The sequence below is a fragment of the Lactuca sativa genome, chromosome 6, assembly GCF_002870075.4.
Source record: "Lactuca sativa cultivar Salinas chromosome 6, Lsat_Salinas_v11, whole genome shotgun sequence".
NCBI lineage: Eukaryota > Viridiplantae > Streptophyta > Magnoliopsida > Asterales > Asteraceae > Lactuca > Lactuca sativa.
Window position 1 is genome coordinate 135,049,630 of NC_056628.2, and position 15,948 is coordinate 135,065,577.

Consider the following 15,948-nt stretch of genomic DNA (forward strand, 5'->3'; position numbering starts at 1 on the left):
AACTTTCTCCTCTTTCTTTGGTTCCTCTATCTTCGGCTCCTCCCTTACCTTTTCAGAACTATAGCTTCCCTGCCAATTTCTGTTTTTATTGGTAGGGAACCTCTTCTTGATAAACCTCTTGTGATTAGATACCATCATAGCATAATCTTCTGACATAAGATCATAGTCCTCTAGGTTTAGATCTTTGTCTTCCACTGCATTTTTTCCTTTTGATAGGAGGGCCAAGGACCCCAAACTTGAGACCACATTCTTTTCTTGCATGACAATCTTTTCTTGGGATTTCAGAATTCCCACCAGCTTTGCCAATGAATATGACTTGAACTGCTCATGAGCTTTAACTGTAGACATGACAGCTCTCCATTCAGATCTTAGGCCATTCAAAAATGTGACCTTCTGTTCAATCAACTTCCTTTCTATATCATGTTTGATCATCTTGCTAAGAAGATGATTGAAGCGATCAAACGTCTGAGTGACAGTTTCATCAGAATTCTGCTTAAATTCACCAAACTCAGACAAAAGCAAGGTCTGAATAGAATGCTCCAAATCTTCATCTGTGGAATATAGCTCTCGCAACCTATCCCAGATTTCTTTAGCGGTACTGCAGGAACTTACCAACCTAAATGTATCAGATTGAAGAGCGAATCGGATCAGTCTCAATGCTTTAATGTTGCACTGAAACTTTTCCTTTTCGTCTTGAGCAACGTCTTTTACATCTTTTAACAGATCATTATACTCTTTCTGAGTTTTAATGATTTTAGATGTTCCTGAGTGAGTAAATGGTCCAGACACAATGGCTTCCCAAATAAGATACCCATTATCTTCAGATCCGATGACATAGTCTTCAAAATGATGAGCCCAAACTTCGTAATCTTGGGTGTATAGAATAGGAATCTTCGTCGTTGATCCAATTCTGTTTGAGATGTTGATAGGATTAGATTGAGAATCGTCCATGCTTGATCGTTTAACCTATTTGAAAGATCAGACTGGTAATATGTAATATTAGGGCAAACGAATAAATAAAGAGATACGTCAATTATGGAGTGACGGCTCAATAAATATCAGTTAATGCGGAATAACCCTAATTGCTTCTTTCACAGAAAAGATGTGTATGAATTACACAGCCTCCTGCTCTAATACCAATTGATGAGTTCAAAACTCTTTGATCGATTAGATCTTTGTAACAGGTAAATAAATAAAACAGAAACAGTAATGTAAAACACACAAGTATGGATTTGAATGTGTCGAATGATTTGATTAACTCAATCCTCAGCAGAGCTCGATGAAGAACTTCCACTGTAGAGGATTCTAGGGTTACAAAACATAAGAACTTGTACGCTATCAAATCTCTATCAATCTTACGTTAAGAATGCATGCAAGCATCTATATATAATAAACCCTAAATAAAACTCACGGATGAACAGGCCCATACCGGAGACAAACTTGGACTAGCTAACGAGCCCAAAGGACGCAACACTAAACTGGACCTAACAAGGATCAATTGAGATATGGTTCTTAATCATTAAGACCTGTCATAAAGCATAAAAAGTACTCTCCCTTCTTCTTAGAATGGAGAAAATTTTATCTTTCTGCCTACTTGATTCTTCTTATTCGTTTGCTATTGATTTAAACCTTTTTTCAATCAATTCCAAATTACACTTAATCTTATAAGTATAATCATATTTACTAAACTTTTAGTAAACCATGACGAATATTTTTGTTACTCTTATGGTGGACTTTGACCAACACACAACTTTGTGTACTCGATCTCCTAGTCCTTCACTTGACACTTTGTCAATGAATTAGTCTAATTTCCAAATATGAAATTTCTCATTCATCGTGCAACCAAGTTGCATGATTCCAAGTTTCTGTCCAATTGAAACTTGGGCGATGAGAAACTCTCCTTATTCGGTAAATTCTCGACATTTCCACAAACAACATAATTAAGAATCAACTCCATTATTGCTAACAATAGAAACATTTTAACATCAATTTTCATACACGCCATTGCAAGGATAAATAAATAATATAAAATCAAAATTTATTTTATTGCGGAAAAATTTTGTCCTTACAATGCAATTCATTGAAAAACTATGCTAATACATCTTTCTTAGCAATTTAATTCTAACTCTAAGTAGTAGCTCAAGAATCTAATCTTCGAGAAATGCAATCGAAATCCATTCCTTCACGGTTAGATTCTGCTCACTTCTTCCCTAAAGCTTCCTTTCTTTTCTTCGATCCTACAAAACATCAATTGTAATCTTATCACATTATGTATTAAGAATCTAGAATAGAAGCTTAAAAGAGTTAGTTAATGGATTTTACCTATACTAGAGCCATACGTTTCGACTCTCCCATCTCTTAGATCTCTTAGGTAAATGGGGCAGCTTCGTCTCCAATGCCCTTTCTCTTGGCAATAAAAGCAAATTGACTCTTTTGGAACATGACATGGAACTACTTCAGACATTGCCTTTCTCTTATGATCAAACTTTTCGATCATAGCATGTCTTTTGTTGCCACTGTCAATATCCATAGAGGTCTTAAAGGCAGATTCACCAATCGACTTTGCTTTTCTATTGCGCCAAACCATTGCTGATTCAGCAGCAATAAGCATATAGGTGAGATCTATAAGGGTCACATCGCGGTTCATCATATAGCACTCTCTTACGAACTCACTATATGAGTTAGGAAGTGACTGAAGAACCCAATCAACAGCCATCTCCTCACAGACAACGGATCCCAACATTCTTAACCTATCAATGTGTGACTTCATCCCTAGGACGTGTGCACACACCGACTTTACTTCTTTATGTTTACTTGCCAAAAGGGCTTGAGTGAGCTTGAACTTTTCAAGCCTTTGAACTTGTGGGTTAGGAAGAATAATTGGAGGAGGTGGAGGAATAGAAGCATGATCTCTTGTTCCTCGATCGAATCGTGGAATATCATCTTCATATGGAATGCTTGCTCCACGGGATTTGGGAAGACCATAGTTGTCGAACTTTGACATCTACAGAACGGGAGAAAACGAATTCAAGTTAGTTGATTGATTGAGTCCTTAGTAAATCACCCAAATGAGATACTAAGGCTAGGACCCAACACAATACGCTACAACCTAGAAAAGGGATGTCGTAATCTAGTTGCAAAATATTTGAAGTTAAGTGAATGACGATTCACTAATTTCCACCATGAAAAACGAAAAAGAAATTTAAGTTTTAAATCTATGAAAACTCCTAGATCCTTTGAGATTCATTGAACATTTCAATGGCATGTTTAAATCTCGATATGCCCCTCTTGTTTGTGACTGGGATGCCGAGGATCACAAAGCGGGTGTGAATAACCATGCAAACTTACATGGTGCCCTCATATGTTACAGTCACCTATTCGATGTGCCGGTAAACCACACACGCTCCACCGAACAATGACAAACATTGAGTCACCCTTTGCTACCTTTGCTTAGAACCATTTAGTGTGTCGGTAAACCACACACGCTCCACTAACGTCTTCGCAAGGGCACAAAGTGTAATTTCATGGAATTACATCAATTCACTTTTGCCTAAGTAACTAAGATTGAGAATTTTATGAAAACATTTAGTTACTTTTGTAATTCATTATACTTATAATGGAAGGTTTTCCGTCCTATCCTACCCATTCGGTTAACGATCCTCCACTAGTCAAGAGTGCGGTGGGTAAGAGTAGATACCCATTCAATCGCCATTTTATAGGCAATTTCCTTAAACACCCCTTATAGACCAGCTTCGTGAATTAGGCCTACTAATGGTAAGACTGACTTTTACTCATACATATATATAATGTTAGGCTTTTAATGTTATATATAGTATAGGGTATATTTTATACTTTTAAAATATTAGGAGGTCAAATTTAACAATTATACTTTTAATTCAATTAAATTTTAAACCAAAAACTTTATGGATTTATTAAACCTCTTTTAATTATACACCTTAATTAATTAATAAAACCATAAGGGTGTAATTTGAACTTTTTCAAAACAATACTAGGGTTTTAGAATTTAACATTCCTAATTAAACTTTTGATCAACTTTTAAATTCCAAAACTTGAGGGAAAGTTTTGAAACATTTCAAAACATTAGGGTTTAGAATTTAAATATACATCAAAATTAAACTATTAATCAAAATTTAAATTCCAAAACTTGAGAGCAAGTTTTGAAAAGTTTTTTCAAAACATTAGGTTTCAACTATTTAAATTTCAAAACAACAAAACTTTTGAGGTCAAATTTAAACTATAAAACCTAAAGGGGAAAATATGAAACATTTCATAACATAAGGATCAAATAACAAATAATCTAAATTAACAATTAATCACATAATTATCCATATTTGATTTATTTAATGATTTCTTGCAAAACAATTTACCAATTTAATCAAAATAATTAATCAATTATCATATAAGGAAACAAATATTTTATTAATTGATAAATATCTTTAATTAGATCAAGAATATAGTCATATATATCAAAAAAAATCGGATTTATATTGATCTAATATGATAAGGCAAGTATCCTCAAGCAAAAACAACAAGAAATCCCGGTTTTCCCTCACTCTGACCAGCCGACTCGTCGAGTCAGGCATGGACTCGTCGAGTTCATCATGAACTCGGCAAGTTCATCTAAAAACTCGACGAGTTCTGACCCCAGAAGCACAAAAATCGAATTTTTTCAACATACAAAGCATCAGTACAATAGAAACCAATCTAGGCTCTGATATCACTGATGGGTTTTAGTCAAAAGAACATCCTATGTGCTCATACAAACCCTAATGCTTGGATCTAGGTTTCTCTATTGTACATGCAATTTATCCAAGACTATAAACCCTAGATCTAGCATATGATAATCAATATAACATATAATTAAGGTTTAGATCATACCTTGATTGTTATGTAGCAATACCAATCTCAAATCCTTCTTGTATTGACTTTAGAAAGCTTAGAGTCACAAATGTCACTCCTCTAATGGTTCACAAATACCAAGAGCAAGAGGATGAAGAGGAGAGAGGATGGAGGCTGCCCAAAATGTGTACTAACCCTAGAAGAGAAGTTCCCCACGTTTTTGAGCCTTAAGGGTTCTATATATAGTGAGGCTATTAGGGTTATCTAACAAGGAAACCCTAATTTGGATGCTTAAGCCCTAAGCAACCCATGGACTCATTTAATTAAGGCCTTGGACGATTTCCTTATGGGCTTCCCCATAGAATTCGTCCACTCCTTATTATAAGGCAATCCATGGCCCAAATTGCAATTATCTTATAATTACAATTCCAGTCCCTTAAGTTTAATTAATCTCTTTTAGTCACAAAACTAATTACCAATTAATTATTGACTAATATTAATTAAACAATATGATTTCTCCTTTAATATATTATTCTCATAATATATTAATAAATCATATTTAATCCTTTCTCTCCATAATTCATCCTATCAAGTTGCTTTGGTGAAGGCAACCCAAAAGGAACATGCACCATCGAGTCAAGTATATACCAAAATAGTTATGGACTTAGACACTAATCCAACAGTACTTACAAAGAACTAGAGACATTTTCCTAGTTTGTATAGGTTTGGAAGCTGAGCTTAGTGTAAAATGCTACATCGATGCTAGTGTCCATACTAAAAATGATTATTGTTCCTAATATGGCTATATTTTCATTATGAATGGATGTGCGGTCAATTGGTGTAGTTCCAAGTAAATGATGTTTTTGCAATCTACTATAGAGTCACAATATATCATGAAGACAGCTGAAGAAACTTCATGGATAACAAAGTTCATTGCCATCTAGGAGTATTGCCAAGAATTAGATTTTGGGAATATATTAAGACAACGTTGATAAGATAATTATAGCAAATGAGCAAACTGTGACCAGGAATCTTGAAACATCCATCAAAAGAATAACTATATTCATGCTAAACGATGTGGTGTTCATGACACCACACTCCACATAAGTCGATAGTTACATTTTTGTTATTTTTAAAAGATGTTAGGGTGTGATGTTGAAGATTGATGCCGACAAAAAATAAAAGGAAAAAGTGTGAATTTCAATCACAAATGAAGAGAGAGAAATCGATAGAAGTTCAATGTTAACTTTTACCACCGACAAAAAAATAAGTTGAGGGGCGGTGTTTCCTACATACAATAGATGTCTTATAGAAATGCTAACCCTAAAAACACTACCACACCCATTAGTTACCGGGCCATATATGTAGGGTTAACCTGACCCTATATATGTTTTCAACTTGACCCAGTTAAATCCGACTTTACCTATCTTAGTTGGATTTGAGACCAAACCAAGTTAACTGAGTACCGCTTTTTGACGCCCTAGTTTGGGAAGGACACAAGGAAAAAAAAAAGTCGTTAACTAATGTTATAAAACGTTAACATCATTTATTGAGTTAAACATTTACATTAGTATATATATATTTTTATAAACAAGTATTCATGTAACAACAAAATTTATTGTATGAATAATATCTAAATTTATCAGACTCCAAAAAGTCCAAACCCTAAATCTTTCTCTTTGAAACTCTGTCAATGCGAACTGCTGCTGCAATGAGGGTATACGACGGAGCTATTCGTCGGCAACCACATATGGCAATTGATATGCAACCAGAACTTCACCGATCCCAATGACCCAATCCTCCATCTCGTTCTCGAATTCCCTTTCAAGAAGAACGGAAACAATCCTTTCTGCAACGCTTGTTGCGTCAGCAACTGTTCTTGTTTCCCCAACGGAATCGGCGAAGATTCCACCACGTAATAAAACTCCTCCGACGCATTCTTCTTCACCTCAAACGGATCCGCCACCAGCATCGCGATGCTCAGCCCATGGTACTCTAGCGTAAGCCTCGTGTTGTAGAAGCTCACGTGTGCTTTCTGGTTATGGTTCTCGGCTTTTATGTCGACTGTTAATCGGACGGCAAGAACGCTGGCCTGGTTGTAAATGACGTCGTCGAGGCGAGCGGCGTTGACGTAGAGGAGAGGGACTTTGGGGCGGATTGCGAGGTATCCGATGAAGACGATGATTCCGGCGATGATGACGATGATGGCGAGGATGGCGCAGATGAAGGCGAAGCACCAGACCAGAAGGTTGGTGCGGCGTTTGCGGCCTAGCACCGGTAACTTATGCATTGAGAGAGGCGGAGGCGGAGGCGGAGTGGGGCCGCATTGAGTGTGAAAATGTGTTGTTTATTGTGAGGTTTTGAAGGGAGGAGCGGAAGAGGAAGGTATATGGAGATGCCATTTTAGGAGATAAAGTTGAGGTACGTTACCCAAATGTAAAGCTACTCTATGGCATTATTGTTGTTGTGATAGATAAAGTTTGGAATGATTTAATTTGAATTCAAATGAAATATGTGATGTTTATTGTTTTTTAGATTAGATTAAAATGGGTTTAATAGAAAAAGGAAATAGTTTTCATTTTCATAGAATGATAAAAGAAATAAAAGATCAATGTATAATGGATAGAATAAAGTAACTAATTATGTATATCATTTATGACAAACTACATATTAACTATTAAGTTATTAACCATTATATTTTAGTTATTTTATGGTTTAACTATTATATTTTAATTTTATGAGATAAAAATATTTATGTTTGATAATATGTCCATGTGACCTTTTTGATAATGCTATAGTAAATTAAAATAGTCACAATTTAGCATTTTAGTTATTTTATGGTTTAACCATTATATTTTAGTTTTATTAGATAAAAACATTTATGATAATCTGTCCATGTGACCTTCTTGATAATGCTATAGTCACAATTTAGAAAAAATCAGTTGTTCTAATAAAATATTTTGATTGTATATAAAATATAAATATTTCATTAGAACCACTAAATTTGACAAAGTTGTCTATTACGACAGCTTTCCACTATTATAACCTGTTAAAGTTATATAAACTAAAATATAATGTTTAAAATCACAAGATGGTCTAAATGTACTGATTTTTACATAATTTAACCAAACTTTTATCAAGTTTCATATAACAAGCTAACTAGTTTGTTAATACAATTTCACATAATTTAGTTTTTGAATAAAATAGTAGTACATATTTTTATCTAAAAATGATTACATTATATAAATAAATAAGGATAATTACTTGATCAAGTAACAAATTATACATTATGTATATATCTAATCATTGTATTTGTAAACAATTTACCGTTAAAATTCATATATGATATTCAAAATCTATTATTTTGATTAGTTTAGTTGATTTTAGGTGACTATTGTGATTGATTAATGACTTTACAAGATAACAAATTATGTTTATTGTACACGTTTGATCGGTAAGGTATTTTTTGTATACCACTTACTACTTTTTCTTTTTGAACAACAAGAATTTTATAGAAAACAAGCTAGCAAAAAGCTAGAATTACATGAGTTTGATACATTCTCGTGAAGGGTTAAGACACCAATCGACCAAGTTAAAGAAATAACATTTTCTAGATCGGTATTTAATCCATTCGAAGGCCAACATCTTCACCTCGCTAGCCAACATACTACAACTCTTAACCTTGCCATTAAATATTTTATCACATCTGTAAGTCCAGATAATCCAAGCAAAATCAGAAAACACAACTGAAACAACCTTGCTTACGCACCCAGGGTACCAAAATTGGACACACAACTGAAGAGGTCATGGAGCGAGTTGCCATCCACTAGAACCTGATTCCACCAATTGTTGATGGCAGCACACACCTCCCTAGTAATATTTCATGTTTAACACAGTTATCCAAATAAATACGTTCAGATCGACATAGAAAACTAATAATATAAATGTTATGAAAACTTCTATCTTTTTTCAAATGAAAAGGCACCCATAAAGAATAAGGAAATTAATGGTGTTTTTTTTAACAAAAATATAATTTTAATGGTAGTTATGTACAAGAAAAGAATATCAATAATCAAATGTGTAAAAACATAATTTGTTATCCTATAAAGATATTAGCGGATTAGCCTACCGAAAATACAACCACAAACTAACTAAACCGCTAATTGTTACTCAAAATGGTAGATTTAAAAATCATATGTAAATTTAATAATAAACTATATAAAAAATATTATGACCAAATATGTATTAGAAACATAGTTTATTATCCTAATAAATTATTATCCCAATAAATGTGTAAGTTAACTCTTCTTTATCATTGGTTTTAGGTGTGAAAACCATAATCCGGAGAAAAGTAGTATAAAAAGGGGGTGGATGTCAACAATGTAACTAAAGATTTATTATAATAACTATAAGATTATAAAATATTGGTTAGTGATACTCCAAAAAGTGTAATTTTGCTTCCCCATGTCCACTTACTATAATCTTAAAGCAACTACAAAAGCCATAAAAGAGGATTATGGTCTTCAACTAAGAAACGCATGTGTATGAGTGTATCAAGTTATCAACTATCAAGGCATAACACACCACCTTGCTAGTCTCATGCTTTCCACATGTCTCGTGGGGTAAGATTATTTTTATTAATTATTTTTTATTTGAGAAAAAGACACGTTTAGTTTAACTTTTTAATCATTTAAAAATTCAGGAAAAATCAAATAAGTATATAAAATCGCAAATGGGCTCTCCTGGGCTTCGATTTCATAGGCCCATTTGTGATTTTTTAAAAAACAATCGATTTTTGTCCAAACGTTTCTATTAAACACATATTCTATCTCATGAGATTTTGGAGAAGACAACATAGATTTTGGAGATAAAATTCGTAGATGGCAGATGGCATATGCAATTTTGTCATTCACAACGACAAAAACGATTTTTTTATGCTTTTGATGAAATCCAGCCCATGAATACCCATCTGTGATTCCGTTGATTATTTGAGTCGTTTCTTACATTTTTAACTATTCTTGGCAAATGATCAAAGAAATTAGGCTAAGTTTTGTCTTTTTCTCTTCTTATAATACACATATAACCTCATATTTTAGTCGATACAATATTATGTCATTATATTGTAACACCTAGGTCATAATAAAAAAGATTACAAAATCTCAATAAAAATCATCCTTAATAAATGAAGGGTTTTTTTTTTGCCACATGTCATTTTCTCCTTCATTTGGACACATGACAAATATTCTAGAATTTTTGAATTTTCTATTTTCCACTTGTTATTTTATTGTAATTTTCATTTTATTAAATTAAAATTTCAAATTTAATATGTAAGGTAATATATATATGTAAGGTATTTATTAGAAATGATTTATATATGTAATGTATTAAATGTATTAAAGTCTCATTAATTTTAATAATTTAATTTTTTTTTTCATTTTTCTTATAAATTCAAACTTCTCAAATTATTAAAATTTTATATTTAATTTTTTTTAAATAAATTCATGTAATACATGGGTCTCACACCTAGTGAAAAGAATAATCAACAAACATCAATGTTGTCTTATTATGAAATAACAATCTTTTAATGAATTTTCAAAAATAGTCACCCGATTTTGAATGACATTTCGAACTGTTTTGTATCGCCATGTTAGAACATTGTTGAAATCGGACAAAAAATGATATGAAATCAGACATTTCGGACACTTAATTACATAAATGATGTTTCATATTGCTTTTTTGAGATTTCTTATTTTATTATATATGGGTTTGGATTTTTACTATCTCAATACACAACTATGTATCTTAATATTGTTTCTCGAGCCCATGAAACAAAGTATGACGTTTTTAGTTTTGTTGAACAAAGGGGCCGTTAGGGGGAGAATTCAGTGACCTCGAACCAATGACAAATGTTCTTGTCGCCCCAAACATAGGCATGAACAACAAAAACATTTTCAACTAAATGGGTTTCTACATTGGTTGTATCATAATTCATAAGGACAACACAAGTAGAAGGTAAGGTAGAGGCGAATACATATCTGGATTAAGGAAGGAATGAATATTGATAGAGGCGGTTACGGTGCACATTGTTGGTGATTTTATATCACTGATATTATTTAAGTGTAATGTAAAAATATCAAAAAGTCCTACGGCGGCGGGGGCGGGGTTAATCCCGAGATTCGGGGGCGGGGACGGGGGTGGGGGTGGGGAGGCTAAAGATTTCGGGGGCGGGGGACAGGGGTTGGGGAATGGAAAAATTTTGGGGTGGGGGCGCGGGATGCAATCATCACCCCGTTTGCCCCCGTTGACATCTCCAGTGTAATGAAGTTAATATGTTGATCAATGTCACTTTGACAATTATTGAACAAACTAATATGGTGCAGAGTGTACATTTGTTTAATTTTGTCTTTGTTATAAGTATACAATATTTAGGGCGAAGCCCCTGAACTGATGGGGGTCCGGAGGCAGCGCCCCAGGAGTGGGGTCCAAGAGGCAGCAGCCCCTAGCGGGGTCCAAGGGGTAGAAATCCGTATTTTTTGTAAATACACCCAGTTTTGTGATCCATATTTCAAACCTGGTTTAAGTTAGTTTATGACCATTTTGGATAGCTTTGGGACATAAAACTGTCATTTGGCAGTTTTAAGACAAAATGTTGTTTCCTGTTATATGATCAATTTCGAAATCATTTTGGGGTACAGATTTTCATAACATCTTTTTCATTTTCTGTACTAGAAAACAATGAGTTTTATCCGATTAAAGATTTTCGAATGTACCTTCAAAATGTTTTAATCTGAAAGCGCCTCTCATTGATCCAAACAATTCTATACCCCTAAATTCTAACAAACATGCTGCAACCATCCAGGAGTTTGAACGGATGATGAACAATGGTGATACACTTGTAAACATTCTAAACACTCCAAAAGGGTGGTCTCCTTCAACCGAAAAGCTGAGTGCTCAAATCACATGATTAGGTATTGTTTCATAATTTTATCAATTGGTTAACACGTTTTCTACCTCTATTTAGTTACGTAATGGGAAACAAACCAAGGCCACTAAAGACGGAATGACAACTTTAAGCAAAAAAAAAAATGGTGCTCGATAATATACTAGTATATGTTATATACTTTGTAATTTGCTCTCGGTATCATCTATATTATATTTTCATATTTACTCATAAGTTTTGCATCATATATCATCTTGCTCTAACGACACTGATTGGAGTGAGTGAACAATTGACATGGATTATTGCTTCCTTCTTTTGTGACAACTTCAAGCTTATCAAAAATTATGGGAGACAAATGACAACTGTTGCATCAAAGGGTATTACACCCTTCTCAAAAAGTAGGCTTTCTTTTTCTTGATAATATTAAAAATAATTACAATATGTCAATATGCATGTTGATGTACCTTGTGATATTTTTTTATGTGCCAAACGAAATAGAAGCATATTTCCTTTAAGTCATAGTAGAGCAAAAGATATCTTTGACATGGTTTGTCATTTGCGACAACTTTAAGCCTATCAAAAACTATGGGAGATAAATGACAACTGTGGCATCAAAGGGTATAACACCCTTCTCCAAAAGTAGACTTTGTTTTTCTTAGTAGTATTAAATATAATTACAATATGCATGTTGATGCACCTTGTGATATTTGTTAATTTACATGCCAATTGAACTAGAAACATATTTCCTAGTAAAGAGAAAAATATATCTTTAATTTGATCCATTGTAATACATGGGAGCAAAAGATATCTTTAACTAGATCCATTATGATATATGGGTTGTGTATGGTATGCATGCTAGTTCTAATGCTTATTTTTATTTTATTTTTTAACTATTGTTGATCGATCCGTATCGTTTTATTTCGTGTCTGCAAAATTTGAGGTGGTTCAACTTATTCAAGATTTTATTTATTTATTTATTTTCTTTTTGTAGAATGGTAAAAAAACTCAACTTGACAATCATGTTAAAATTCTACGAATTAATAATGGAAATGAATTTACATGTATTCGCCGGTTTCATGTTGAAAAATGGTATTATTTATCAAACATATTGCATCGACACTCCACAACAAAATGGTAGGGTAGAACGTAAACATAGGCATATCCTTAATGTCGTATGAACATTAGTTTTCAGGAAACTCTTCTCATTTCCATTTAGGGAGAGAGTATAATGGCGTTGCCTATGTCATTAAAAGAAACCCCAAACCATTGTGTAAAAGGACTCCACACAGAATTCTTTTTTGTTCACCTCCTGAATATGATTTCCTTCATGTATTTGGTTGGCTTTATTATATAAAAAATCAATCGTGAAAAATACATGTATGGCATTCGTTCCCATCGATGTATGTTTGTGGGGTTATCCATTTGGAAAAAAGGATGGCCTTTCTATGAATTAATAGTTTTGATTAAAAATGGAAGGACAAATAAAAATCAAACGCTTAGTTTCAATGAGCATGTAAAAAAGACCAAAGGCGAAGCATTTTAACCTTATTCGTAAAAAAAAACGGGCAATAAAAACAAACCATCAAACTATATATCAAAATCTAGTTACATTCGACAAAGGACCATCAATATCAATTTTGGTAATAGATAAATTAGGAGATAGACATGTTATGTTGGAAACTAGTTAAGACTAATTCAGTTACACTTACAAGATGATCAAACTTCTCCTTCCCTATTCATGTGAGACGAGACACATGAATAGAAAAATACAATTCTTAAATTACGAGCTATTTTCTTTTGAACGACGCTATGGGCTTCTAACTTCATTACTAACTTCACTATATGTTTGTGGTGTTACAAAATAGTATCAAGCCCACACACTCAAAATCAACATCTCATTATACCTTGGAAAGGCTATTACACTGATACGAATTTGCAACACTACAAGCCCACAATGTAAGTTACCGGTAGCCAACAACTCAAGACTTGAAATTTACTATTCACATTAGACAAATTGTTTGCAGATTGATCAACATCACTTTGGATATTCTTGCTCATACAATTACGTAAAGTATAATAAGAAAAAGCAACATAATATGTAAATTTTACTGAAATGTTAGAGCTAACAACACTTTTTTCAATGCTACCCCAAATAAAGTAGCAAAGTTAAAGCATATAAGTGTTATAATGTCAAACTTGTCTAGAAATTGCTACATATAATTATCTAAGCCCATTTCATGGATCTACTAACCCAAGAATCTCCCACTTGAATAACTTAGTCTTTCTCTGACATCCAACTCTTGTAACATTCCTTAATCACATGCATACTCCGTCTTTCTCTGCCATGCCCATTTCTTAAACTTATGAAAAGCCAATTGAAGCCATATAAATCTTCAACTTCTTAATGGTAACCACCTTAGGGAACATATATGTTGGATTCTTTGTTTCAAGGATTTTCTTCAGATTCAGAGTTCTATCATTTATTAAGGTGTTGTTTGATTTTCTGAAGCAAAAATTCATGAAGTCTGCGGACCACCTCTGCAACCCTCTGCAGTAGAAGAGGTGGACCAAACGGCTGCAGACTGTAATAAAAAGCGTGTTTGTTTTTTTAACATCTGCATACTGCTGCAGATATTAAAAAAATTAAAATAAACTAGTTTTATAAACCGAAAATAGCTTTTTAATACGTAAAATTTAATAATGTATAACATTTCGGTAAAAATTAATGATATTTCAGTAAAAAAAATGATATTTCAACAAAAAAATAAAGATATTTTAGTAAAAAATAATGATATTTCATCAAGAAATTATCATTATTGAATATAAAAAAACAAAAAATAAATTCAACAAGAATAAACGGAAAAAAATGTGAAATAAAATTTAACAATATATAATCAAAATTTCAGCAATAAAAAAAGAAGAAGAAGAGGTTGGAAGAGGCAGTACAAGTGTTGCGCCAAACAAAGCACGCGCAGTAGTTTTTGACTCAGAAGACTTCTAAAAAACAAACAGTTGCGAGATGAAAAGTGTTGTGTGTGTGCTGCGCCGCACAACAATAAGAGGTTTGAAGAGGTTTTTTCCAAAACACAAACAACACCTAACTCTCGAATAAAATGGTACCTCATATGAATGTGTTTCGTTCTACTATGAAACACCAGATTATGTGTCAGGTAAATGCATTCTAGTTGTTACAATGGAATACACAATCCTCCTGCTGCATTCCATGTTCTAATAGAAATTTCTTCAACCATATAAGTTATTTGGCTACTTCTATAATATCCATGTACTTTATTTTCATGGTTGAGAGAGCAACATTCTTTGGTATCATGAACATCCAACTGATTTTCGTGCCTTCAACTGTGAACATAAAACTTGTTATGCTCATTTATAAATCTAAACATCCACCCAAATCTGCATCGACGAAACCCTAACCCCCTTGTTCATGCATTGAAGTGTTTAGAGTTTATTTAGTTGTCTAAGAGGCTCTCAAGTGTGTTATTGTTGATTGCCTCCATTTCCATCTTCAGAATCCATCTTAAATCTTTGTGATGTTGCTTTGTAAGTCTTCTGAACCCATGTTTCATCCTTTTTATGCATAGAACTAAGGTTTTACCTTGAGATTCGTTCATTTAAGGACATTTGACCTCATGGTCTTGGAGTTTGAGCAACCATAAATTTCCAGCAAGTGATTGAGTAGGCCTTTGACCCTTAAGATGTAGAAAATATTTGACATTGTGTTGTGGGTAAGCTATGTAATGGATTGTGGACTTTAATGGACATAATATTGTTAGGGTTCAAGCTTCGATTAGCCCTAGCCCTTGGAATGGATAAAGTTGAAAATTTATACATTAAGTCAGTCAAGTGAATCAGATGTGAAGTTTTGAGCCTTAATATGTAAGGATTAAGTGCTTAATGAATTATGCATATGCTAAATCCACTATAAGGCGGTCGTGGGCTGACCATGGCGCGGTGGTCATTTGAGTCACATCTGTTTTGTTTGGACCGAACCACAACGTGGTTAATGGTGTGCCATGACACGGTGGACCACTGACCATTGGTCGTTGAATTTTTGACCATTTTGATTTTTTGTGAAATGTTTGTGAAAGTGCATCTCAAGCCTTTGAGTAAGGGAAAATGGTCTTTTACCC

The 15,948-nt window shown here is 33.4% G+C and overlaps 1 protein-coding gene across 1 annotated transcript; it reads right to left on the bottom strand.

Moving 5' to 3' along the window:
* Positions 1-6,381: 6,381 nt before the first annotated feature.
* Positions 6,382-7,427, bottom strand: LOC111919211 (NDR1/HIN1-like protein 12). The gene has a single exon (XM_023914822.3). It carries the CDS (start codon positions 7,148-7,150, stop codon positions 6,551-6,553), a length of 600 nt encoding a protein of 199 aa, XP_023770590.1. The 5' UTR covers positions 7,151-7,427; the 3' UTR covers positions 6,382-6,550.
* Positions 7,428-15,948: the final 8,521 nt, after the last annotated feature.